The sequence below is a fragment of the Phodopus roborovskii genome, unplaced genomic scaffold (assembly GCF_943737965.1).
Source record: "Phodopus roborovskii unplaced genomic scaffold, PHOROB, whole genome shotgun sequence".
In the NCBI taxonomy this organism is placed as follows: Eukaryota; Metazoa; Chordata; class Mammalia; order Rodentia; family Cricetidae; genus Phodopus; species Phodopus roborovskii.
Window position 1 is genome coordinate 22,698,421 of NW_026126407.1, and position 24,675 is coordinate 22,723,095.

The following is a 24,675-nucleotide window of genomic DNA, read 5'->3' on the forward strand; positions in this document are numbered from 1 at the left end:
CATAGCTAAGCCAGAAGATGGGAGGCAAGGGGCTGGCTGCTATGTAAGTTCAAATAGCTTTGCCTTTTCTTTCAGGTGATGTTTTGAAAGGATGAAAAAGCTAGCCCTACTTCTCCAAGGCTGGGTGCATCAGAGGACAAGGATTCTGTGTTGGTAACTGGCTGGAGGGCAGATGTTTTCCAGCTTGGATCTGTACATAGAAACATGGGAACAGATGGAGCCTAGAGCCACATCTTATACAGATTTAGCCTCTCCACAGGAAACTAAACTTGATGCTGAAGAAACAGTGATATAACTTATATGCCCAGTTTTGGCTTAAGTATCAGAAAGTTACATTTCCTTTCTTGATAAGACACTGACATTTCCACAACGCCAGTTAAATTAAAGGTCCTGTCTGCCCTCAGACACAGCTTCTCCTGGGCCCTCTCATTGCCTCCATCAGTGGTAGGAGGGAGATTGACTTCTGCTTGGAGTTGAGGATGTAAAACACCCAGAGGACACCTCACCAGCCCTTGCTTGCAACCAGGACACCTTTCATATTCTATATACACCTATTTACACACACTCAAGGGCTGTAGTCTGCTTGGCATGCATTTTGAGAACTCTGGGAGCTTGGCCACCGTGGAACACAATGCAGATTAGTGACGCTGGGGGCTCTGTCTCTATTCCACAGAAGCATGGTGTTCTGTTCCACAGAAGACCATCTCACACTCCTTCACTTACTCACTCACTCACTCACTCACTCACTCACTCACTCACTCACTCACTGTGGGGTTAACTCTGATCTAAGATGCTGCTCAGGAGAAGCCATCTGGAGACAGTAAGACTACTGGGCCAGGCCTCTGCTGTCCCCTTGTTAGTTAAGGCTTAAGAAAAACTCAGAATTGAAGTGAAATAGGAAAATGAGACATTTGACCAAATCTATACTAGGATGGTTGGAAATTAGCAGTCTTTTTCTCTTATCTTTCTACCCACAGCTTTGGCCCCACTGACTGGAGACTCTGCAAACATCTTTGGATAGGAAAGCTCTGCTCTCCCAGGATGCTTTGGTTCCAATATGACTAGACAGCAGAGTCTTGAACAATGAGAAAAATTAATACTTGCATTCTCCTGAAAGGAGGCAGGTTCTGACTTTTTCCACTTGAACATCAGGTGTCAATGACTTTTGTTTCCCTTTTTTTTTTTTGGCCTAACAGGGCCAAGGAGCCAAGTCCTACCACACTGTCTTCCCACAACTGGGCTTCTGAGCAGGAATCACAGGGACCCTGGCAGCTCTCCTGCAGGTCGTTAACTAAAGACTGCAAACATGAGCCTAGACACTCCATCTGTCTGTCAGAGCACTGTCAGGAGCATAATGGGACATGGTATGTACCTCACTGTGGGTGAAGTGCAGAGACTCATGGAAGGATATGCTTTTGCTTGACACTTTTTTAAAGAAAAAAAAAATCACGTATCTATTGTGTGTGTGTAAGTCAGAGGACAGTTTATAGGAATTGAACTCAGGTCACCAAGCTTGGCAGCAAGTGCCTTTTTCTGATGAGCCACCCCCAGGTCCGTTGCTTTGTTTCTGAAACAGTCTTTAGCCTAGCTTACTCTTGAGCTCTCTATCCTCTGCCTCGTCCTCCTGAGTGGTGGGACTAAAGCGTGCACCACTGTGAGCAGCCTATGACATCTGTGTCAGTTCTAGAATCTCAACAGACAGTTTTGCACATGCAACTGCCCAGAGGTCCTTGCTTACCTCAACTGCTTGTGGAGGGGCAGGGTTTCCTCCATGTCTAGCGGTTAAGCAGAGAGTAACAAATGACAGTCTCCATGGTGTGAGGAGCAAAGCAGAAGCTGCATGGCTGTGATAGCTCTTGGCCAACACACGCTGAGTGCCCACTGTGTACAGATCACAGGGCAATTGGGGGACCAGGGTCAAAATGATTTGCTACTAAACAACAAACCTTGCAATAAAGCAGCATGCCTGTGTCCCCAGTGGGCAAGGGTCAGTTCAGACATGGGCCCACTCTGAACTTCCACTGTCAATGAGCCATGCCGCAAGGGCTGGGCCTCGCCAGTGGCAGCCTGGTACTGCATGGTGACTGCCAAAATGCACATCACCCAGCATTTCCCAGGAGAATTGATTTAAAGCTTTGCTGAGTATTCAAGACACGGTTTTTAAATTCCTTTTATGATACTGTTTTTTCAGTCTGAGAGGTTGAAAGTCTTCTTACACACATGCTAACCTGTAAGAATATAATCCTCCTGACAGAAATTTACAGTATCCATTATTCAAACTTTATTTACAGTAGATGTGAACAGTCCTTATGGGCTGAGATGTGCAGACACCACCTGACATCAAGCATCGCATTGCTGTCCTCTTCCCAAGGCCTCCGCCTCACCCGGCTGCCTGGGCCTTACTCCAGCTGCTTGCTGCCCTCCGATTTCTGGTCCAGTCTGCTCCTGTTACTCTTCACCATGTAGATGAAGTAGGCAAGCGTCTCTTTCTCATTCACTGGTATGTTCCTGAAGTGTCGGCTCACAGTCTACATAGGAGGAAAGACCAAAGTCCTTTAAGCTAAGTGCACTTTGGGTCCTACATCCTACACTCTGCAAAGAGGGAACAGAAACTGCTTCTAGATAATTTCCTGGCACTTAATCTTGCAAAGGAGCTGCAGGACGTAGTGGTCCCCTTGCTCCAGGGCTTAGCTGCTTTTCCCCTAGGGCTACCAAAAGGGTACCATTTCTGTTCAGGATACCACTAAGGTACAGATATATACTTCAACAGCAGCAAGTCATCCCTGGCATAACTTTAGCTATCCCTGGTTGGCCAACTGCCACCAAGCCTTTCAGGCTCTAGAAATGACCTCCCCCCAAAAAAAAGTTTTTAAAAATTGTGTCAATCCTGGGGCAGTGATGGTGTACATATTTAATACCAGTACTTGGGAGGCAGAGGCAGGTAGATCTCTGTGAGTTTGAGGCCAGCCTGGTTTACAGAGAGTTCCAGGACAGACAAAGCTGTTATAAACCCTGTCTCAAAACACACACACACACCCCAACCAAAACCCAAACAAACAAAAAAGAAACCCCAAAAATTGTGTCAATCTGGGTGTGGTGCTGAATGCCTGTAATCCCAGCTCTCAGATGGATCAGGAGTTCAAGATCACCAGCCTCAGCTGACTTGAAAACACACACATACACACACACACACACACACACACACACACACACACCAAAACCCACCCCAAAATATTAAATGAACAGTCAAAACAGATGTGTCTGGCCCCAAGGATCCCTCTAAGTGGGGACCCTGGGAAAGTGTGCCAGCCTGAAGAAGGGTGCTCACTGGCCACGCCCTGATTCTGCTTTTGCTGACTTAGCCCTGGAGAAACACACTTCCTCCTTCCTCCTCTTGCCCCGCGCTCTTCCTTCTAGCGGGCAGTGGGTAGGCAGCAAGGCTGTGCGCTGCTGTTGTACCTCTATCTGGTGAGGGAAAGGCTGAAGAGTGAAGACACATCACACAGACCCAAAACCAAGGCGGCGGGGAGCTTTTCAGTAGACCCTGCATGGATGGAGGTGGTCAGGGCGGATGAAGAAAGACCTGGAAATAATAAAGTCTTGGGATTGTGTTTGTCTTTTCTCTGCCTCTCAAATTTTCTACAACAAAAGGCAGGAGAATTACGAGGGATGAGGAAGCTAAGTACTGTGACATGTGCCTGGAAGGGAAGCTGAGGCAGGAGGGTCACCTGAGCCCTCAGCATTACTAGATCATATACAGGGGGGAGACAGATGAGAGAGACACACAGAGAGAGGCAGAGTGACACAGACACACAGAGGGACAGAGACAGAGAGAGCCCTGCTAAGGGTGACACCCTCCCACTTCCCACCAAAAGAAGAACTTAATGAGGAAAAAAAGAATGTTCCTGGGTGCCATGAAGCATACAGGAAAAGATTTCCATTAACACCAGAGGTCTAGAAGGGGGTGTGGTAGGTCCTGGAGGTTGAGGGGTAAGCTCACTGGTAGATGACTTGCTTAGTCATACGCAAGGTCCTAGGTTTGATCCCCACTACCCAGAGGGGGAAAAAAACCAAGCCAAAACCAAACTCTAAACCTAAAGGCACAGTGGCTAAACACACCGACACACTGAAAGGACTAGTTCTATCAAGAATCTTGTAAAAATTTTGAGAACCAAGGTCCTCATGTTGCTGTGAGACTTTAAGCAAGTCCATCCCTGTCTGTGAATGGTTTCCTTGGGGAAACAGGACTTTCTATTCTGCATGGTGTGGAAAGCTCCTGAACTCTATGTCATGCAAAAGACAGATTGGCCTGTAGAGAATGGAGGAGATGCAATGAGTGGATGATCTGTGTGGGAGGGATAGCTAGGGCCACAGGAACATAGGCCGGGCCTCTCAGATTTATCTACCTACTTCTGCTAGCTGGGCCTTGTTGAAGCCTGGTCTGGTCTGCAGCTTGTAGTGCCGTTTGTAGCGTCGGAGAGTGTTCACCTGCAGCTGGAACAGATCAACCTAGAGAAGAGAAGAGACGGTTATGTCTGAGCCGGGCACACCCTAGGTAGGGCTGGGGAGGGAATAAGTCAGAGACACTGTTCATCAAGGACTAGTACCTGGCAAGGAGGCCAAAGGCAGCTGTGGAAAGGGCTTTTGTGTGGGTGGAGGAGGGGAGGCTGAAGCAGAAGGGCAGTGGAGAGACAGAAAGAGGAGAGAAGGGAACGATTCTGAGCATGGAAACCTGGAGCGGAGGATGGGCTTGGCCAATAAGCAGGGGGGCTACATGTCCTGGAAGACCGAAGGAACCTGGGTTGGGGGAGGTACCTCAGGGTAGGGCTGGAGGTTGGAAGGGAACAGGAGGCGCTGATGCAGCACTAGCCTTCTAGTGAGTGGATAGAGCTGAGCCCTGCTGCAGGCAGAGCTAGAGGACCCCGAAGTGTTCAAAAGGCCAGCTCAGGGATATTGAAGGGAATAAGCTAGAGAATGGACTGGTAGGGATCCCAGGGTGTCAGCAGAAGAACACAGATGCTCAGCCTCAGGTGTCACCTTCCTAGAGAGTTAACATAGTGCTCTACCTGCAGGTCGGGGCCAGAGTCTCTGCAGATGGCTGAGTAAGGGCCAACAAGGAGCCCTCTCTTGTTCAGCTAGCCTAGGAAGGGGTAAACTACCTAGTCGCGAAACACAGAAGGCTCAGAAAGGGTAGCCTTTACCTACCTCCAAGAGACTCTTTCTTCAGGCAAGTGGGACTGGCTTAAAAAAGAAGAGTGATCAGTATAAGGGTCTAGAACCCTCCATTCATTTGAAAACATTCTTCGAAACCTTTCCTAAAATGTTTGGTCAAAGGGACTCAGAAGCTGAATATGTCTTTATGAAATAACCACAATGCTCCAGGCAACAGAAAGACACTGGAGAGTAAGGCTGGAGAAGGGACATGGGGAGAGGTAAGGGGAAGGGCCAACTTTCACACACCCTTCCACACCTGCAGACTAAGGACCGCCCAGCCATGAAGGGTGCTCACAGGTGGTCACCTTATGAGATAAGGTGTTAAGAATCAATGCACACTGGATACAGTTCCTTTTTTGCAGAAGCCCAAGTGAGAACACTTTGAAAGGAAACCCAGCTATTCCTTCCTCAAATTCCTTCCTTAACACAATGGGACCCTTCTGGGTGAGAAACTGGAGCTCATGGTCACATGCAGTGCTTTTATAGGGGGCACATCCCAAAGGACATGTGGCAATGTCTGCAGACATTTTTCACTGTCACAACTCAGGCAATGATGTCACTGGCCTCAAGATGTCAGGGGTGCTGATGATTCTGTAAGACTCAAGATGCACCCCCTTCTCCTCAAATGTCAAAATTTAACACCTGCTAAATGACTGCAATGTGTCTCTGGGGACAAGCCCCAGTCCAGCTGGTGACACTGACAAAATGCACCACCTTTAGTTTCAGGTCAGAAAAGAAGGGGAGAGCTGCTCAGATCACACAGGCTCAGCATTAACTTTAAAGACAAGAACAGGGTTTTAAAAGAGGCAGCACCATGGTCAAGCACTGGTCGGGTTCATGAGGTAAAGTCCTACAGTCTACTATAAGGAACATGAGCAGGGCCACTAGCCCTACCTGGGACTTCAAAGCCTGGCCTGTTTCACAGTCAACATTACTGAAAGTCTAGAAAACACATTTCAAACAAACCACAACAACACAAGCAAAGGTGACTGGTTGGTTCAGAAAACACAATAGCGAGGGGGAAAGCTGGAGGCAAAACCCACTATTCTCATTCTCTGGCTGAGAGGGAGGCTTCCGTCATAACCTACTCTCCCGGTTCTCTCTACCAGCGAGCATTCTGGCCTTTACCTCAGGAATGTCAGCATCATGCTCAGGGGAATCTCCGCCATCATCACTTGTCTTCCTCTTCCTTTTATTTCTGACACTCTGGATAAAATTTTTGTGGAAGTCACAGATGTACAGGTGCCTTACCTGATGGGGAGAAACCTAAAGTCAGTGTTAGTCTGTAAAATCATAAGCCTATTCTTTTGGTCAGGTACTAGAGAGAGATGGATGAGAGAGGCAGGTCACAGCTTACAACCTTATTACTATAGGCTGCAAAGAAGAATACAGAGGGCTGGGGGTACAGCTAAGTGAAAGAGTACATACCCAACTTGCATCTCTCTCTCTCTCACACAGTGCATTAACATCTAAGTCTCTACAGTACAGGAAAGATGGCTGCAGCTGGGAGAAGACTGGCTTTATAGGTACCAGGAGGAATTATGAACTTGCAGTGGGCAGAGATGGGGCAGCAGGGACTGTGGAGATGGTACTCACCACAGCTATTACTGCAGGGTGACACTGAAAAACTTGACATCTGATCCACAAAGGATCAGAGAGAGGCAGAATTCTCACAAAGCAGAACCACATAAAAGGGAGTGGGTATTATCCTGATTTTCTAATAAACACTGGAGTATATTAGTAAAGGTGCCAACAGCTGCTCAAATGTGAAGAACGTGTTTTTATTTAAGAACGTGAGTACCACAGTCCCCCGGAGGAACCGTTCCAAACCCCCATAGAACCCAATTCCTGTGTAAATGGTTCTGGTTAGGGACAGCTGGTGCACAAATGCTCTGTGGAGACATCTGAACTGAAGTTTAGGCTTTAAATCTCTGAAGATAAAAGTAAGCTGACAGGAAGTCACCATCAATTAATTCAGGTCCTTTTATGGAGGAAATAACAAAAACTGTTTATTTGGATGATTATCAGTTTCATGTGGTTGTTTTAGTGAGTCATGAGTCATTTTTAATTTATATTGTGATGCTGTCTTGCACACAGCAGGAGCTCAATAAGTGCAGATGCACCAATATAGGTACTCTCATATCTGCAAACAGTTTATGCTGGTGAGAGTCACCTCTTACATTGTCACAAATTGGGATGGCTTTGCCAGATTCCACTCTGACAACAAACTTTCAGATATAAGTATGTATCACTGTCCTAAAGAGTAACACCTGGGTGACAGAAGACTATAGAACATGTATCCCTGTTCCACCCCTGGCAACTGGCACTTGAGTTGGCAATGTTGGCAAGTGACTCTTGAGAGAGCAAGCTGCTTCTCTCATGTGCAGTGGTAAACTGAGAGCGGCAGAATGGGGTGTTTCTAAAGCTTAGATGGGAAGATGTCCCCCCCCAACTGTGGTAAATGCCCCGTTTCTCCTGCTACATTTCCTTGATACTATTCCCAACTTCAGCCACTCTGCCAAAGCAAAGAAGAAACATGCCCATTGCAAGTTGGTTACTTATTAATCTATTACAGAGGCTGCCAGTGTCCACCTGAAGGGTTGTGCTGCCTTATTTTAAAAGGGTACCCACTAGATCCTTTTACAAGACAGCCATCCTCTGTCCTTAACCATGTCCAGCAACTTCAGGGCTCAGAGGCCTTTGTGTGTGGGGGGCATGGTGGGGATGAAGGCCCAATGTTGGTTGCCTTTCTTTTCCTCTCCTGTTTCACTTGCTACAATAGCTAAAAATTCTTGTAACACAGTAGTTACTTGGGATTGGATTCCTGCCCAAGTCTGTGGGATGAAATAGAGACTCTTTCAGAAATAATGATGCTCCACCAGCACCTTGAAACAGACTGAGGCTCTTTCCAACCACGGCCTTTGGGAGATGCTGCTGCAGGGCAAAAGGGCCTTTCTTCTAGATGATTTGTGCAATGTTCTACACTGCTCCACATGGGTTCCCCATGGGCTGAGTGGGTGAGTAGAGTCCCTACTACTGCAACAACAAAAACATCCAGATGTGAGACTGCTAAGAAATACTGCCAGCAGCCCACACAGGGGGGTAGGCACTGTTTCCAAGTGCATAAATTCATTGCCATTCTAAAATTCCCTTTTCACTCCCACATGTGATTATCAGGGGACACCTTAGTGTCTAACCAGTTTTGCTTCAGAGTAATCCATTTATCCATTCATTTCTCATTTATTTATTGACAGACATTTGTTTTAAAAAAAAAAGTCCAAATCATAAAAAAAGCATTGTTCAAAAAAAAAAAAAAAACTATACAAACTATACCAGCTAACTAAAAAAAAGCTGAATGTGCAATAGAACAGTCTAGAAGAAAAGATGATGGCCTTATTTATTAAAGACAAATGGAACTTGGGTGTAGGGCTTGGAAGCAAGCCAGGTAATGGGTTTAGGAAATTAGCCAGCTCCTAAGTGCAATATGCATTTGGAATCGTTGTTTCCTACCCCCAGCCTCAGTTTCTGCCACATCATGAGTATAAAGACAGACTCCCTTTTCAGGTAATAGGCAATGTCTGATGGGCCCTAACCTAGTGGTTCTCAACCCGTGGGTCGCGATCCCCCTTGAGGTCACATATCATTATTTACATTAAGATTTATAATTGTAGCCAAATTACAGTTATGGAGTAGCAAAGAAATAATTTTATGGTTGAGGACCACCACAACATGAGAAACTGTATTAAAGGGTCACACCACTAGGTAGGTTGAGAACCACTGCCCTAAATGTGGGCCATTAATCATTCAAGTTTCCTGAATACTAAAAGTTTCTTAACCCAGCCCCAATTCTTAATCCGGAAGCTGCCACTCAGGGCTTGCAGCAACAGATGTCAAACTAAAAAGTTCATAACTGGTTGGCAATAAGCACGTCTTCAGAACCGTTAACAAGAGCAGGTGAAATCACTCAGGAAGTTTCCTATAATTAGGAAGGCGCAGGGCAATCCTATTCAATTTTAAATGTCCGCCTCCATCTGCATTACCAAATATGTTACCCGTCAAGAAAACTGATTCCCTGCCCCCCTCCAATCACATCCACTGTAAGAGTCATCTAAGACCTGGCCTTGGCCTTATTTCTGCCACATCTCAGAAAAAACGCATTCGCTGCCAGCGAAGCGGGCTCTGTGCTGAGCTGCAGAGACAGAGGCCGCCAGAGACAGGAAAGTCGCGGCCACCTTGCTAGTGTCTGAAAGAACGACAAGGTCCCTGAAGGGAGGACGAAGTTGGAGAAGAGCCTCCGGGTCCCCTTGTCGCCTCTTATCCCCAATTCTTGCAAAAAGTAACCCATCGTTCTCTGTTCTACTATCCGACGCAACAGTGACAGCTGGAAACTGCTGTCACTTTCCCAGGCATGGAGAGTGTGCCAAGCCCTCCTCGGCCTCCCAGCCCACCCTCTGGGATGCGGGCAGCGTCGCGGAGCACAGAGCGGCCTCCACGATCCTGAGTCCCCTGTTCTGCACAGACCGCGAGGCGAGGCCCAACGCACCGAGCGTCCCCGGGGTCCCTTCCCGCGGCCCTGAGCTGATCCCCGAGACTCACGCTCTTGTCGATGTCCAGCTTGAGTTTCTTCTGCGAGATGCTCTTCTGCACCCTCTTGCTGAAGGAGGCGTTGCCCGCGGGCCGGACGCAGCGCTCGCCGTCCGCGATGAGGCAGCAGCTCTGGCCGTAGCCCGGGGCGGCGGCGGGGGCGACAGGGGGCCCTTCGCGGCTGTCCTCTTCAGTGCTGAAGCCGTTCATCTCCCCGCCCCGGCCCGGCCCCTCCGGGGGAGGGCCCCTGTAGGCCACTCCGCCGCTGTGAGCCCCGCGGGGCAGCTCTCCGTCAGCCCCGCGCCCGAGTCCCACGGTGCGCCCCGGGTCAGGCGCGCTCTGAGCTCCGGGAGGCCCGGCTGCTCTGTGCTCCTGCAGCCCGGGCTCCGCCGGGGATATGCACGCTGAGGCTCGGGCCCGGGCTCGCAAGGCTCCCCCGGGATCCGGGCCCGGCCGCCCTGGGGCTCCCGAGGCCCCCGCCGGCTCCCGCCTGCTCCGCGCCGCGCCGCAAAGTCTCCACCCCGCGGCTCCCCGCGCGGGGGCCCGGCCTCGAACCTGCCGTGTCCGGGCCCCGCGGTGCTCACGGCTCGCCCCAGCGCCCTGCCGCTCGGCGGCGCCCCGAGTCCCCGCGGCAGCCCCTGGGCCGCCCCGGCCGCCGCCCGCCCGACGCGCCGCACCACAACAGTGCGCTCCCCCCGCCCGCCGCGGCACAGCGGAAGTCCCGCCTCCGTGCGCATATTGGCCGTATTCTCTGTGTGGGTGGGGCCTTCGTCGCCGCTGGCGTTCTCCATTGGTCGCTGCTGCTGCCGGTCTCCGGTGCCAGGCTACTTCCTGGACTCTGCTGGGATGGGTTCAAAGTAGAGAAAGTGCAAGAGGGAAGAGTTGCCAGGGAGGGGAGCGGGCCGCAGGTTCAGTTCTAGCTGTGGTGCGGGATGCTGAGATGGGTCTAGAGGGATGCAGGATCCTCTGGTCCCAGTTAGGATGGTGAGCAGTGTCCTCGCTCCGAGGAAGAATACTGAGCGGGGTCTGGAAGATTGCAGATGTCCTGGTCCGGGGGAGGATGGTGCAAGGGCGAGATGATGAGCTGGGTCAGAAGAGACGCGGGGTCCCTACTCTGAGGATGGGTGCTGAACAGAATGTGGGGGGACACAGCGTCTCCACTCCGGGATGGGATACTGAGCAGGGTCCCCACTCCGGGTACGAGATGCTGAGCGAAGACAGGAGAGACACAAGGTCCCGTCGAGGGGCGGAATGCTGAGCAGGTTCCTAGTTCTTGCGCAAAATGCTGAGCTGGATCCCGGAGCAAGGTGCTGGTACCAGGACGGAATGCTAAGCTGAGTCTGGCAGGCCGCAGGGTCTGGTATACCGAGCAGTATGCTGAGTGGGGTCTGCGGGAAGCAAGGACAGAATTAGAGATCACGGTCAAGGTGGACTGAAGTATCGAAGACTTACGTGGGAGAACTGAGGGACCGGCATAGGGGAGGAGTGAAAGGGGACCTTAGGGACAAAGTGCTTCCAGGAAAACAGACTGGGCAAAACGGAAAGGCCTGGGCTGGAAGACCTGCGCAGCAGCGGGAGGTGGAGTGCAGGACACGGGATAGAAAGCCAGTGTGGATATGCGCATAAAGAGGCGTGGAGAGACGATGGAGGTCTGATAGGGAAAGTAGCAATCTTTGGGTTCCCCATACACCAAGGAAGGAGGGGTTTGAAGAGGGAGGGGGTCAGTCAATCCTTCTCTGGGTTGTTCTGTAGGATGGGCTTTGAAGGCTGAGGCAACAGAGAAAGGCCTTTAGGTTAGGCCGCCCACAAACGACTTTTTAGGAACGGATTTATAGTTTTATTGCTTCAAGGCCCCCTCACCCTGTGAAGCTCAGGGTGCCACCTCACCCTTCCTGAAAATACAGGTCTTATAGCCAGCAGTGTTGTGCAGGGGGATGTGGGGGAGGGGATGTGGTGGGTGTTAGGTGTCAGGTAAGCTCTTAAATTCTCTTCAAGAGCCTAAAATGAGTTTGTGCAGTCTTATTTTACTTATTCCACACAGGAGATTATGTTAGGAAATTTTAGCCCACTACAGGGGCTGTCTCAGTGGCAGAGTGGTTGACCAGCACACCCGAGGCTCTGGGTTTGTTCCCAGAGCTGCTTAAACAGGGTGTGCTGCAATAGGCCTGTGATCTGTCTCTAAGGAGTAGTATCTAAAGCTCAAGGTCATTCTTGATGGACTGCATAGCACACAGGCCAGCCTTCGTTTTGTGAGACCTTGTCTCAAAACAAAATATGTCCATTACGAATTTGCTTATAAAAAATAGCAAGAAGCGGTTAAGCAAATTTTAACATCTTCAGAAACAGTTGTGCACTCGAGTTTTAAGGTAAATTCAACATCAGTATGTACATGCATTAAAATTCACCATCAACTTTGGCAAAGATTGATGAGAAATTGGAGAAATGCCTTTTACTTTCTTTTTTTTTTTTTTTTTTCTTAAACATTTATTTATTATGTATAGTGTTCTGCCTACATGTGTGTCTTCAGGCCAGAAGAGGGCACCAGATCTCACTACAGATGGTTGTGAGCCACCATGTAGTTTCTGGGAATTGAACTCAGGACCCTTGGAAGAGCAGCCAGTGCTTGTAACCTCAGAGCCATCTCTCTAGCCCTTTTCAATGCTGACTAAAAGATGTAGAATAAGCTCTGCATGGTGAGACTCACACTTGAGAGGTGGGTAGGGGAATCAGGAGATCAGGAGTTCAGGGTCACTCTCAGCTACTTGTTGAATTTCAGGCTAGCCTCGGCTATGTGAGAACTTGACACAACAAAACTAGGATATAAAATTGCACGTGGACTTGTGAAATGTGCAATGTATGTATCTGCAGGGAGTGGGAGGCTGGAAAGATACTTCATTTTCAAACACTTATGTTGGGTGGCTCACAACTGTCAGTAATTCCAGCTCCAGGAGATCTGGCCTCCCTGGGTACCTGTTTGTGCATTCATACACGCACAACCACACACACTTAAAGAAACAAAGCCACCCTCCCTTCAGGACAGACATGGGAGAAGGAGAGAACTGATTCATGCAAATTGTCCTCTGACCACAGCCTCACTATGGCATGAATGCACCACCTCCCCATAGGAAAAAACAGTAAATGTAATAAAAAAATTTTAAATTGCCAGGTGGAGGTGGCGGCAGCAGTGGCCACGCATGGCTTTAAACCCAATACATAGGAGGCAGAGGCAGGCAAATCTCAGAATTCAAGGCCAGCCTGGACTACAAAGTGCATTTCAGAACGTTTTCATACCTTTGTTCTGCCTTTGCATTTTCCCTAATAAACATTTTTTGCCTTTACAGTAGAAAAATATAATAATTCCTTCAGAGTCTATATGCTCCAAAGCAACTTCTTGAAAGTGTCTTGTGTACTGTACAGAGGGGAGGCTCTAGTTTCACTTCAGTTGCTGTGATATATAACCGGGTTGAAAAGCAAAAAACAATATAGGTGATAAAAGGGCTTATTAGTTTTATAATTCCAGTTCAACATTGAGGAGAAATCAAGGCAGGAACTTGAAGCATCTCATCCACAGTCAGGAGAAGAGAAAGGATAAGCAAATAAATCCTTGCTTGTTCTCCCCACTTAAAGGGGGGAAAAAAAAACTTTATAGCTAGGCAGTGGTGGCACATGTCTTTAATCCTAGCACTTGGGAGGTAGAGGCAGGTAGATCTCAGTTCAAGGACAGCCTGGTCTACAGAGCAAGTTCCAGGACAACCAGAGCTACACAGAGAAACCCTGTCTCCAAACCAAAGCAAAAATGTATATATTTTTATTTTATACGTATGAGTGTTTTACTTGCATGTATGTATGTGAGCACCACATACATGCAGTGCCTTTGGAGGTCAGAAGAGGGGATCATCCCCTGGAACTCAAGTTATAGTTACAAGGCACCATACACATGCTTGGAACCAAACCCCAGTCCTCCTCAAAAGCAGAAAGTGCTCTAAACCACTGAACCATCTTTCTAGTCCTACTTTCTCTACTCTTGCACAGCCCAGGGCCCCAAGTCAGGGAACGGTACTACCTGCAGTAACTTGGGTCTTTCTACAGTCAACTAACAAAACAATCTCTACCCTGAGACATGCCTACAAGCCAACCTGTTCTAGCTAATTGCTCATTGAGAATCTTCTCAGGTGATTTTAGGCTGTGCCAAGTTGACAGTTAAACCTAACTGGTACAAGTGTCTACAGAATGAAGCATGGCCCTGGCCTTATAAGGATGCCCCGTAGGTAGGAGTTCAGTGTACAGAGAACGCAGTTGGGGGGGGGGTGTCCACACAAGGCAGTGTGCGTTGGTTCTGAGGTTCATTGATGTAGAAAAAGCTCGGCTTTTCTTTGCATGTTATGTTGAGATACTTCTCAAGTGTCTTGCATTCAGCCAAGTCATTCCAACACCCAGCTCTTCATTACCATTCTTACTTGGCTGGAAGGGGTAAGCAGCTCCCCTTTGGGGCTCCAGTTCAGTTCTCAGGGCTGACACTCATCATTTCAGTGTCCTTTAGAGCCTTCTCCATCTTACTTGGCAATCCTTTGTAAGTGCAGTCCTGTATTAAAATCATCTCATCTTTGCCTTTTTAAAAAATGTGCACTGGAGTTTTGCCTAAATGTGTGTCTGTGTGAGGGTGTCAGATCTTGCAGTTATAGACAATTGTTAGCTGCCATGTGGGTTCTGGGAATTGAACCCAAGTGCTTTGCAAGGGCAATCAGTGCTCTTAACCATTGAGCCATCTCTCCAGTCCCAAACCAGCTCATCTTTAGATCAAAATAAACACCAAGGCTGTTTGTACAGCATATGTATGTATATGAGCCACATGTGTAGTGTAGTGTGTGTGTGTGTGTGTAGATGCCATGTGTGTAGAGTGTGTATTTAGGCACCATGTGTGTAAAGTATGTGTGTAGGAACCACGTGCGTGCACCTGCTCTCATGCTCTGCCATCCTTTGTATTTCTTCCAGGGATCTTCCATCACAACCTTTCCCTGTGTGTGTAGCTCTGGCTGTTGCTGTTTTAATGACTTCATAGTACTACAGCTGATGCACCAAGCAGTTTTAGATAGTCAGCTTGACTGTCAGAACTGTCTTCAGATCTGAGTGCCACTCTTCATGGGCAATGATGTTAGCAAATTATTTCCTCTCTTCCTGCCTTCCTTCTCCTTCATTATGAGACAGTATCTCATGTGTCCCAGGCTGCACTGAAACTCACTACATGTCAAGAATGACCTTTAACTTCCGATTCTCTTTCCTTCATCTTCCAAGTTCTGGGATGACAGACATGTGACACTGAACACAGTGGTGCTGACTATGGAAACCACTGAGCTACATCCCCAGCCCCATTTCACTGAAGCCTGCTATAGATAGTGAGTGCTTAACACAATGCCTGGTCAGCATTAAAGGTTAATCAATGCTAGCCTGTCTATCTACCTCAATTCACTTGCATTTGCTTCCAATAGCTAGATCCCCCCCCCCAAGACAGGGTTTATCTGTGTAGTTCTGGCTGTCCTGGAACTCACTCTGTAAAACAGTCTGGCCTCGAACTCACAGAGATCTGTCTGTCTCTGCCTTCCTAGTGATGGGGTTAAAGTTGTGCGCCACCACCACCGAGCTGGATTTTCTTTTTGGACAGGGTTTGTCTTTGTTTTGCCTGCATGTAGGTGTACCATGTGTTTGCTTGAAGCCTGTGGAGGTCAGAAGAGAGTGTCAGATCTCCTGGACCTGGAGTTACAGATCAGATCATTGTGAGCTGCCATGTGGTTGCTGGGAATTGAACTTAGATCTTCTGTAGGAGCAGCAAGTGCTCTTATCCACCAAACCAGTTCACCAGCCCTAGGGTTTGCCTTTATGGCTCAGGATGGCCTGAACCAGAGGGCATAGGCTCTCCTGGAACTGGTTGACAAATGGTTATGAGCCACCTGATGTGGATACTAGGAACTGAACCTAGGTTCTCTGTAAGAGCAGTACATGCTCTGAAACCCTGAGACATCTCTCCAACCCCAGTATAAATTTTTTCAACACAAAACTTTTTCTAACTAGGCATGGTGGTGCATGACTTTAATCCCAGCACTCAGGAGACAGAGGCAAGTGGATCTCTGTGAATTCTTGGCCAGCCTGGTGTACATAGGAAGTTCCAGGACAACAAGGGCTATGTAGAGAGACCCTGTCTCAAAGAAAAATCAAACAACAATAATAAAAAATAATAAAAAAAATGTTTCCTATTATTTCCCTATTACTATGATGGGATGTCAGAAAGGGGATTGTAATGAAACACTAAGGTTTTCCATATTTCTCCATCAGGTCCCCTGACCCACTGTCTCTTAGCTGCCCTGCTCTCTTCCCCATCACTCTCTTCCATCCAGTCAGCAATGATCCCATAGCATCCTAGCCTTAATGACCACGGTTGGCACCAATGTTGAGCAGCTGCCAAGCAGAAGGCATTTCTCTCTGTGTTCTTCCTTCCATTTTGGAAAGCTGGTGGCAGACCACACTGGAATTACTTTCAGTGACTCTGGGGACAGGTGGAAAAATGAGCGACAGATCTTGGATGTTAGGTTGCTCATTAGGAGTATCCTTGATTGTTGTGGGTGGCTGATAGGTTAGTCCTTTGGCTCAGACATCAGTGGTTGGTGTTTGGCATTATGCCTGCCAAATACTTCTAATGTTTTTTTTTCCTTTAAATAAGCTAAGATGTTGGGATCTCAGGAGATTTGATGTCTTTTTAAAAAATGCTTTATTTTTATTTTATGTGTATTGGTGTTTTGCCTGAACATATATCTATGTGAAGGTGTCAGATCCTCTGGAAGTGGAGTTATAACAGTTTTGAGCTGTCATGTGGGTGCTGGGAACTGAACCCAGAGCCTCTTGAAGAGCAACCAGATCTACCAGAACTGAGGTGCTGTGATGGTTAATCTTCAGTCACCTCAGCTGGATGGCATACCTCTGTGAGTGTCTGAGAAGATGACTGCAGACAAGTTTAAGTACAGAGGAAAGTCCCACCCTGAATGTAGAAGACACCCTCCCATGGGCTGGGCTCCCAGACAAAATAATAAGAAAATGAGCTGAGCACCCACCATCACCCCAACCCCCCATCCCTTATCCTGACCCTCACCCCCTTCCTGACTGTGGATACAATGTGATCAGCTGCCCCTTGGCCTTGCCACCATACCTTTCCTGCCAGGATGGACACTTTACCCTTAAGCTTCCAGCCTAAAACCCTTCCCTCCTTCCTTGAGTTTCTTTGTCATGTGTTTTGTCACAGTCACGAGACAAGTAACAAATGTAGAGGGGATGGGAAAAGAGAGGATGTCTGCCTCCTGTGCTGCCCAGAGTCTGGAGGCAGAGCTGGTCTGTGGCATCTGCAAAGTGTTGCAGGGGATGACTGGAAGCTGTGGGGACAGGTGCTGTTTTGGGTAGGGCCAGCACTTGTTGGATGAGTGGGTGGATGGTTGAGGGTAATAGCCTCCAACCTCTGGAACCCAGAGGCAGAGCAATCCTGTGGCATGGATCACTAACTCTGGATTCAGTCTGGCTTGGGATCCTGGTTTTGCCACTCAGCTTGGGAACATTGGGGAAATGACACGGTCTTATCTTATGCCTCAATCTCCTCATCTATAAAATAGTAACCGTTTATTATTGTTGTGATAATCATCTGAGTTGGAAGCTACCATAAGTCATGTGTAATAGTGCCTGGAACAAGTTGGGCATTCACCAAGCACTAGTTATTATTAGTGAGTGGCTAAATCAGTTATGGTTGGGTTTGGCAAATAACTAAATCTCCATGTTTCTCTTACCTTCAAGAATTCTGAAGCAATCTGCGAGCTTCCCTCAAGGGCCAAAGAACAAGTCTCCTTTGTCACTCTGCAGTGAGGGTGGTGGGACTGGCAACCCCATGACTTCCACCTTGATCAAGATGGGTGCTGGAGTTGCCTTGGCATTCTGGCCAGAAGGAAAAGGGAGAGACAGGACCCACTTTCTTAGGGAGACTTCTCAGGGGCTATGGGGACCTCCCACTTTTTTTGGCCACATCTGACAGCAGAGTAGGGGATGAGTACAGGGAAATGTCTTTTGACTTTCTGGTAGCTATATGCTCAGTGAAAATGGAGGGCCTGTGACTAGGGTATAAAGGTGACATATGTGGTATTTCAGCCATAGCCAACCATTTCTGCCATACATACCTCTTTTAAAATTCCCATGCCCTTAATTTGAGGGCTGGGGATGTCTGGTTAATTTGGTTCTATTTTTCTGGTGAATCCTCTCTGATACAGTTTTCAAAGAGCTGCAGAGGTTTTATGGTATTTTTGTTTGTTTGTTTTTTGCTTTGGGTGTTTTATACCTGTTAGTGTGGGTGGATGCATTGTATGAGCAGGTATGCATACACACATGTGCACCACATGGGGATCACAGGTTGCCACTGAGTGTCTGTCATTCCTTGGTAGTTTACAACCTTTATTATTTTTCAAGTTATTTTTCATTATGTGTAGTGTAGGCCTGTGAGTGCAGGTGCCTGAGGAGGTCAGAAGAAAGTGTCAGTTCTGTGTGAAATTGGGAGTCACAAAAGGTTATGAGATGCTCAACATGGGTGCTGCGAACTGAACATGGTTCCTCCAATGGAGCAGCAGGGAGTAAGTACTCTTAACCATTTAGCCATGTCTCCAGCCCCAACTTTTATTTTCTCACGGAACCTGAAGCTCATTGGTTTGATTAAGGGGGCTGGCTACACAGGGATCCGAACTCAGGTTGTTAGGCTTGGCAGCAAGCTCCTTTACCTGCTGAGCCTGCCAACCGTGGTTGATTCTTTTTATGTGTCAAAGTTCAAGACCCTCCCTGCTTTAAAGGTCAGTGTGTCATAAAGTTTAGTCACTTTGGTGTCATTGTGACAAAAACTAGCCAGAAGCTAAATGGTGGACTTCTTTAATTTTTTTTTTTTTTTTTGAAGTGTTGGCTATATTGTCTAGCGAGGCGAGGGACAGATCCTGGCAGAGAGAGGACAGGCCCCTACTTAACTTCAAGTAGTCCTCACCTCTTCCTCTTTCACCAGCTCCTCACAATGAAATGGATTGAGAGATACAAGCCTGAGTGGCTCTTTGTGGCTCTGTGGGTTTTAACAGCCAAGAGAATCTACTTTGCCACATACACCATATACAAGTTTAGATATTTTTGTATCTGTTTTTTTTTTTTTTTTTGTTTGTTTGAGACAGTGTTTCATGTGGCCAGGTTAACCTCAAACTTATTATATAGCTACTAACCCTCCATCTCTAGCTACTAGTTATAGGAGTGCTGCACCATGCCCAATTCAAGAGGTACTGGAGATCGAACTCAGGGCTTGGTGCCCTGAGTTCCCAGCCATTGCCCCTGCTCACAAGTCTAGGTCCTCTGTTTGCAACAGTTACTGAATTCCTTAGAAAGATTTCTGCTGTTTGGATATGTCAGTCTACTCTGCAGGGCATTTAAATCTTTGAGAAAACTCAAGCACATTCAATTCTTAATTGTCTTTTAAACTATCTAAGGAAGTTGATTAATTAAGGCAGTAAGTCTATCAAAAGACTAAGAAGGATTAGATCTATTAAATGTAACAATTCAACAATAATAAAGAACAAACAAAATGATTCTTCTTGTTTTTGTATGAAAAGCTACTATGTTTCAAAGTCCCCAAGTCTGTAAACTGAATTTAAAAATTTTAAAGGAGCTGGGTGGTGGTGGTGCACACCCCTTTAATCCTACGGAGGCACACGGATCTCTGTGAGTTCCAGGCCAGCTTGTTCTATAGAGCTAGTTCCAGGACAGCCAACACTACACACAGAAAACCTGTCTCCAGCTCCACTCATTGTTCCTAAATGAGCAGCCTTACGCCAGCTGGTAGCACACACCTGGAATCCCAGCAGAGGCAAAAGGATCATGAATGAGGCTACCCTGCACTAATTACACCCCATACATACGTGAAAACTGATATTGCAAATTTCCCTGACTCCACTTCATGCCACCCTCAGAATAAATAAGTATATATAATTTAAAAATTAAAAAGTAGTCTGGCTTTGGTGGAGCACACCTTTAATCTTAGAACTTGGGAGGCAGAGGCAGAAGGATCTAGCTCTGCGAGTTTTAAGGACAACAGCCAGCACTCTAAAGAGAGACCCTGTCTCTATAAACAAACAAACAAACAAACAAACAAAATAGCTGGTGTGGCAGTGCACACCTTTAATCTTTGTGATTATGGGAGGCAGAGGCAGACAGATCTCTGTGAGTTCAAGGACAGCCTGGCTGACACAGTCAGTTCCAGCACAGCCAGGGCTACATAATGAGAGCCTGTCTTTAAAAAACAAAATTTAAATGAAGCAAAAAGTCAGAATTCTAGCTGACTGTAGTGTATGCCTATAATTCCAGTATTTGGGAGGTGGAGGCAGGAAGATCAGAAGTTCAAGGTCATCTTTGGCAGAACCTTGGTTTAAAAATATGCACTTATGTGTTCAGGCTATGAAACTAAAAAAAGGGATCATGAAGGGGAGGGAAAGTCCTCAGTGGAGGTGAGAAATGGCACAGTGGACGTGGAGAGCAGAAGTGAGGACTAACTAGAAGAATGGGAACCCATGAGGTAGAAGGCTGGTCCAGGGAGGGCAGTGGAGAATAAAGGAACCTGACACATGTGTGAAGACATGCTGATGAAACGTATCGTTTTGTAGGTTAGCCCAATTCAATAGTTAGAAACAAAACAACTGGAGGGGCGATGATAGAATAATTAGAATGAATTTTGGATTAGCCTGTGCTAATTAGATGGGGGGGGCATTGGCACTTCCAGACCTGTAGAGGGTATGGACTTCCTTCCTGCTGTCTTTAGCTCCTCTGGCTTCTTTGATGTTTGCTTACCCAGCAAATTTCTCAGGGGGTGTCACGCCACTACTCCAGACACTGGAAAGTTCTATATCTACAGACAAAATGAATAACCCCTGCTTCCTAAGTCCTTTATGAATTTGGACAGGGAAAGAGAATCAGCCACTCCTCAGGAGAGATGCCTTGAAGGGGCTGAGTGATGCGCGCAGTTTCATCTGTGCAATGCAATGAACATCTCTTTCATTGTATTCACTTATTTATTTAAAGATTTATTTATTTATGCACACAGTGTTCTGTCTGCATGTATCCCTGCAGGCCAAAAGAGGACACCAGATCTCATTATAGATGGTTGTGAGCCATCATGTGGTTGTTCAGAATTGAACTCAGGACCTCTGGAAGACTAGCAAGTGTTCTTAACTACTGAGTCATCGCTCCAGCACCTTTTTTTTTTTTTTTTTTTTTTTCATTTTATTGAGCTTGAGTCCTGGCATGTAGTCTGAGTCTCCTGAGAGCTGGGATTATAGATGTGTGTAACCACAGCTGGATTGCAATTAACCTTTTTTTCCCCTCAACTTTTTATTCTTTGTGGATTTCACATTATGCATCCTGATCCCACTCATCTCCCCACCCCCTCAAATCTGTTCTTTGGCCTTGCAACCTTCCCCTCCTCCCAAACAAACCAAAAGGCTTAAAGGAAAAAAAAATCTCAGTGTGGAAGCTGCAGTGGCACACATCTCTACCTGCAAGTGTGCATTGTCACTAACCACTGGTCTGGTTCGAGGCCTCTGGCTTCTGCTGCCCTATGGATGCTGGGCCCTCACTGGGACTCCTCTTGGATATCCTGTTGTACCATGTCATGGAGATCCTGCAGTTTTGGGTCCACAGGTCTGGTCTCTGCACATGCTCCTGCAGTTCTCAGATGAGTAGCTGGGTTGGTCAGCCCACCAGCTTTTCCTTGTTGTCACCACCAGGAGACCCCTCCAGTACTACCCCAGCTAGCTCAGCCAGTGCAGGCGGCAGCAAGGCACAGGGCCAGTTCTGCTCTCACAGTCGTGGGTCCAGCTCACTCTTACTTAACACACCAGTGTCGGCTCTACTGTTTTTCCCAGTGAGGTGCTGGCCCCTCTCTCAATCGCTGTAGGGGACTACAAGGGGGATGGGGTCAGTGCTCCTGTTTTCATGCCCTCAGGGCCAGCTCACCTGCATCCCTGTCAACAGGGTCAGCTCTAGTGTACTGCCCAGGTGAGAGGTGTAGGGTCTCTTTCTTGAGTGCTGCAGCCAGGGAGGGGCAGGGCTAGCTTTCCCACTCTTATGGCCAGGGGCGAGCTCTCCTATCTGCCTCAAGTGGCAAGGGGTGAGGCAGGGAGGGCATCTTCCCTTCACCCATGCCACAATATGGCAGATGAGGAGTGGGGCCAGATTTCCCATGCACAGTTGTGGATCACACGTGCCCCTTGGCAACAGGATCAACTCTACTGTGCTGCCCAGGTGAGGTGCTTCAGTGGGTGAGGGGCAGAGACAGTGCTGCAAACAGTGAGGGGCAGGGCCAACACTGTGCATCCCTATCCTCGTTGCCTTCAGTCGTAATAGGAGCCACACACTTTGACACAGATTATACGTGCAGCAGGGCCACAGATCCAGCAGTAGCCCAAGGTCCAGACAACACCATGGTCCCTGGTGACGGTGCAGGCCACTCAGATCTGTATGGCCTCAGCAAAGGCATAGCCCTTGTACACTAATATGGCCTTAAGTGGTAGCTAGGATTAAAGGCATGTGCCACCATGCCTGGCTCCCTTTGGGATTTATTTTTATTTTTATGTGTCTGAGTATTTTGCCTGGGTGTATGTGTGTGTACTGTATGCATGGCTAGTGATTACAGAGGCCAGAAGAGGGCACTGGATCCCCTGGAACCGGAGTTGTAGATAGTTGTGATCCACCATTTGGGTGCTGGGAACCAAAGCTAGGACCTCTGCAAGAAGATCCAGAACTCTTAACCTCCGAGGTCTCTCTCCAGCCCCATCAACCACTGATTTTAAGCAGGTCCTTCACTGATCTCTCCTCGGTTTTCTAGTGTGTAGGTGCCTTAGTCACTGTTCTTTCTATTGCTATGGAGAAACACCATGACCAAGGCAACTCTTATAAAGGAAAGCATTTAATTGGGGCTGGCTTACAGTTTATTGTTATGGCTTGGAATGTGGCAGCAGGAAGCACGGTGGCAGGCTGGTGTTCTGCTGGAGAAGTAGCTGAGTTACAATCTTTCTGAAAGCAAGGAGAGAGAGAGAGAGAGAGAGAGAGAGAGAGAGACAGACAGACAGACAGACAGACAGACACTGGGCCTGGTATAGGCTTTTGAAACTTCAAAGCCCACCCCCATTGACACACTACCTCCAACAAAGCCCCACCTCTTATCTCTAACAGTGCCACTCCTTAATGACTGAACACTCAAATATATGGGCTTATGGATGCCATTCTTATTCCAACCATCACTGTAGATGATGTGCCCAGAACTTGGAGACCTCAGCATTCTCTTGGACCTCCAGGGTCATAAAAATCTCAAGGTCATGTCCCCTTTGTGGAACTTATGTAGATGCTAATGCCGGGCTAATTTTAGCTCCTTCAGGGTCTGTTCTTGCTAGACTACAGGCTAGCAGGGCTCTGACACTGTCATTCAGTAGACATGTGATACTTTTTGGCTTTGACTCAGGGTCTCACAAATTAGTTCAGGCTGGACTTGAATTCACAATTCAGCACCCCTGAGTGCTAGAGTTATGGACATGCTGGACCAGTCTGGGCTACTTGAAACTGAACAAAAAGCTGGAGACAATAGGAACAAAGGGCTTTAAAAACAGCACCTTGGAGGCTGGCCATGGTGGAACATGCCTTTAAACCCGGCAGGCAGATCTCTGTGAGTTTGAGGCCAGCCTGGTCTATAAAAAATGAGTTCTGGGACAGCTAGAGCTGTTTCACAGAGAAACCCTGTCCAGAAAAACAAATAAAACAAAACAAAAACCCAGTACCTTGGTGGCTGGAGAGCTGGGTCATTAGTTAAGATTACTTGTTATTCTTGCATACGCTCCAAATCCGGCTCTTAGCACCCATGTAGTAGGGTTCACAGCTACCTGTAACTCTGTACACTTGCACATATAAACTCATCTTTAACAAGAAAGCAAATGAAGCCAGGCAGTGGTGGTGCATGTCTTTAATCCCAGCACTCCGGAGGCAGAGGCAGGTGGATCTCTGTGGGTTCCAGGCCAGTCTGGTCTACAGTGCGAGTTCCAGGACAGCCAAGGATACATAGAGAAACCCTGCCTCAACTCCTCATCCTCCTACCCCTACAAAAGAAAGAGTATCAGCTCCCCTGGAACTGGAGTTAAGGATCGTTGTCCACCACCCTGTGGTGCTGGGAATCAAACCTGAGTCCTCTGTAACATCCGCCAGTGCTCTTAACCACTGAGTCATCTCTCCAACTCCAGGTGTGCACCTTTAAGAAGACTGTCACTCTTTCTTCCACCAATTAATTAATTAATTAATTAATTTATCCGTCCATCCATCTCCAGGCCTGAGTCCACATTTCTGGTACTTTGCCTTCTCTAAGCCACGGTACATAGCACTCTCTGGTATCTGCTAAGTGACAACACTGGGGACAGTTTCCGCTCAGGGTTCCTCTAAGAACATATTCAAACACTGGCCATTTCACTATGAATTAAGGCCCAGGGTGGTAGGAGTTGCCCAAGATCTCATGGAGGGTGTTTTAGTCATGGTTCTACAGAAACAGTCCAGAAATAACACTTTGATAAAGAGGTTATTTGTGGTTGATGGTTGAGTTCAGCTTGTTCTGTCGTTGCCCTTGGGAATTCCCTCCCTTCTGGTCTAATCTAGAAAACTGTGGGCATGGAGTTCACCCCTGTGCCTCTCCATATCCAAGTCCCTTTCTGTATCATTGCTTTTCAGCGGCTGCCCTCAGCCTATCCTTTGAGCTCTGCAGGGCGTTTCCTGATGGCTTCACCCCAGCTTCTAAGACAT

General features: G+C 47.6%; 1 protein-coding gene across 2 annotated transcripts; it reads right to left on the reverse strand.

The window, feature by feature from the left end:
• Positions 1–2,257: 2,257 nt before the first annotated feature.
• Positions 2,258–10,490, reverse strand: Sap30l (SAP30 like). Of its 2 annotated transcripts, XR_007834265.1 has the most exons (5): positions 9,811–10,490; positions 6,343–6,465; positions 4,411–4,509; positions 3,460–3,583; positions 2,393–2,528 (listed from the first exon to the last, which is right to left on the reverse strand). XR_007834265.1 is itself a non-coding variant. In XM_051180628.1 (4 exons), exons 1-4 carry the CDS (start codon positions 10,006–10,008, stop codon positions 2,400–2,402), a joined length of 549 nt encoding a protein of 182 aa, XP_051036585.1. In that variant the 5' UTR covers positions 10,009–10,484; the 3' UTR covers positions 2,258–2,399. The 2 variants fall into 2 exon arrangements, 1 of the variants encoding a protein (XP_051036585.1); XM_051180628.1 differs by lacking the exon at positions 3,460–3,583 and having other exon boundaries at positions 2,258–2,528; positions 9,811–10,484.
• Between the last annotated feature and the right edge of the window lie 14,185 nt (positions 10,491–24,675).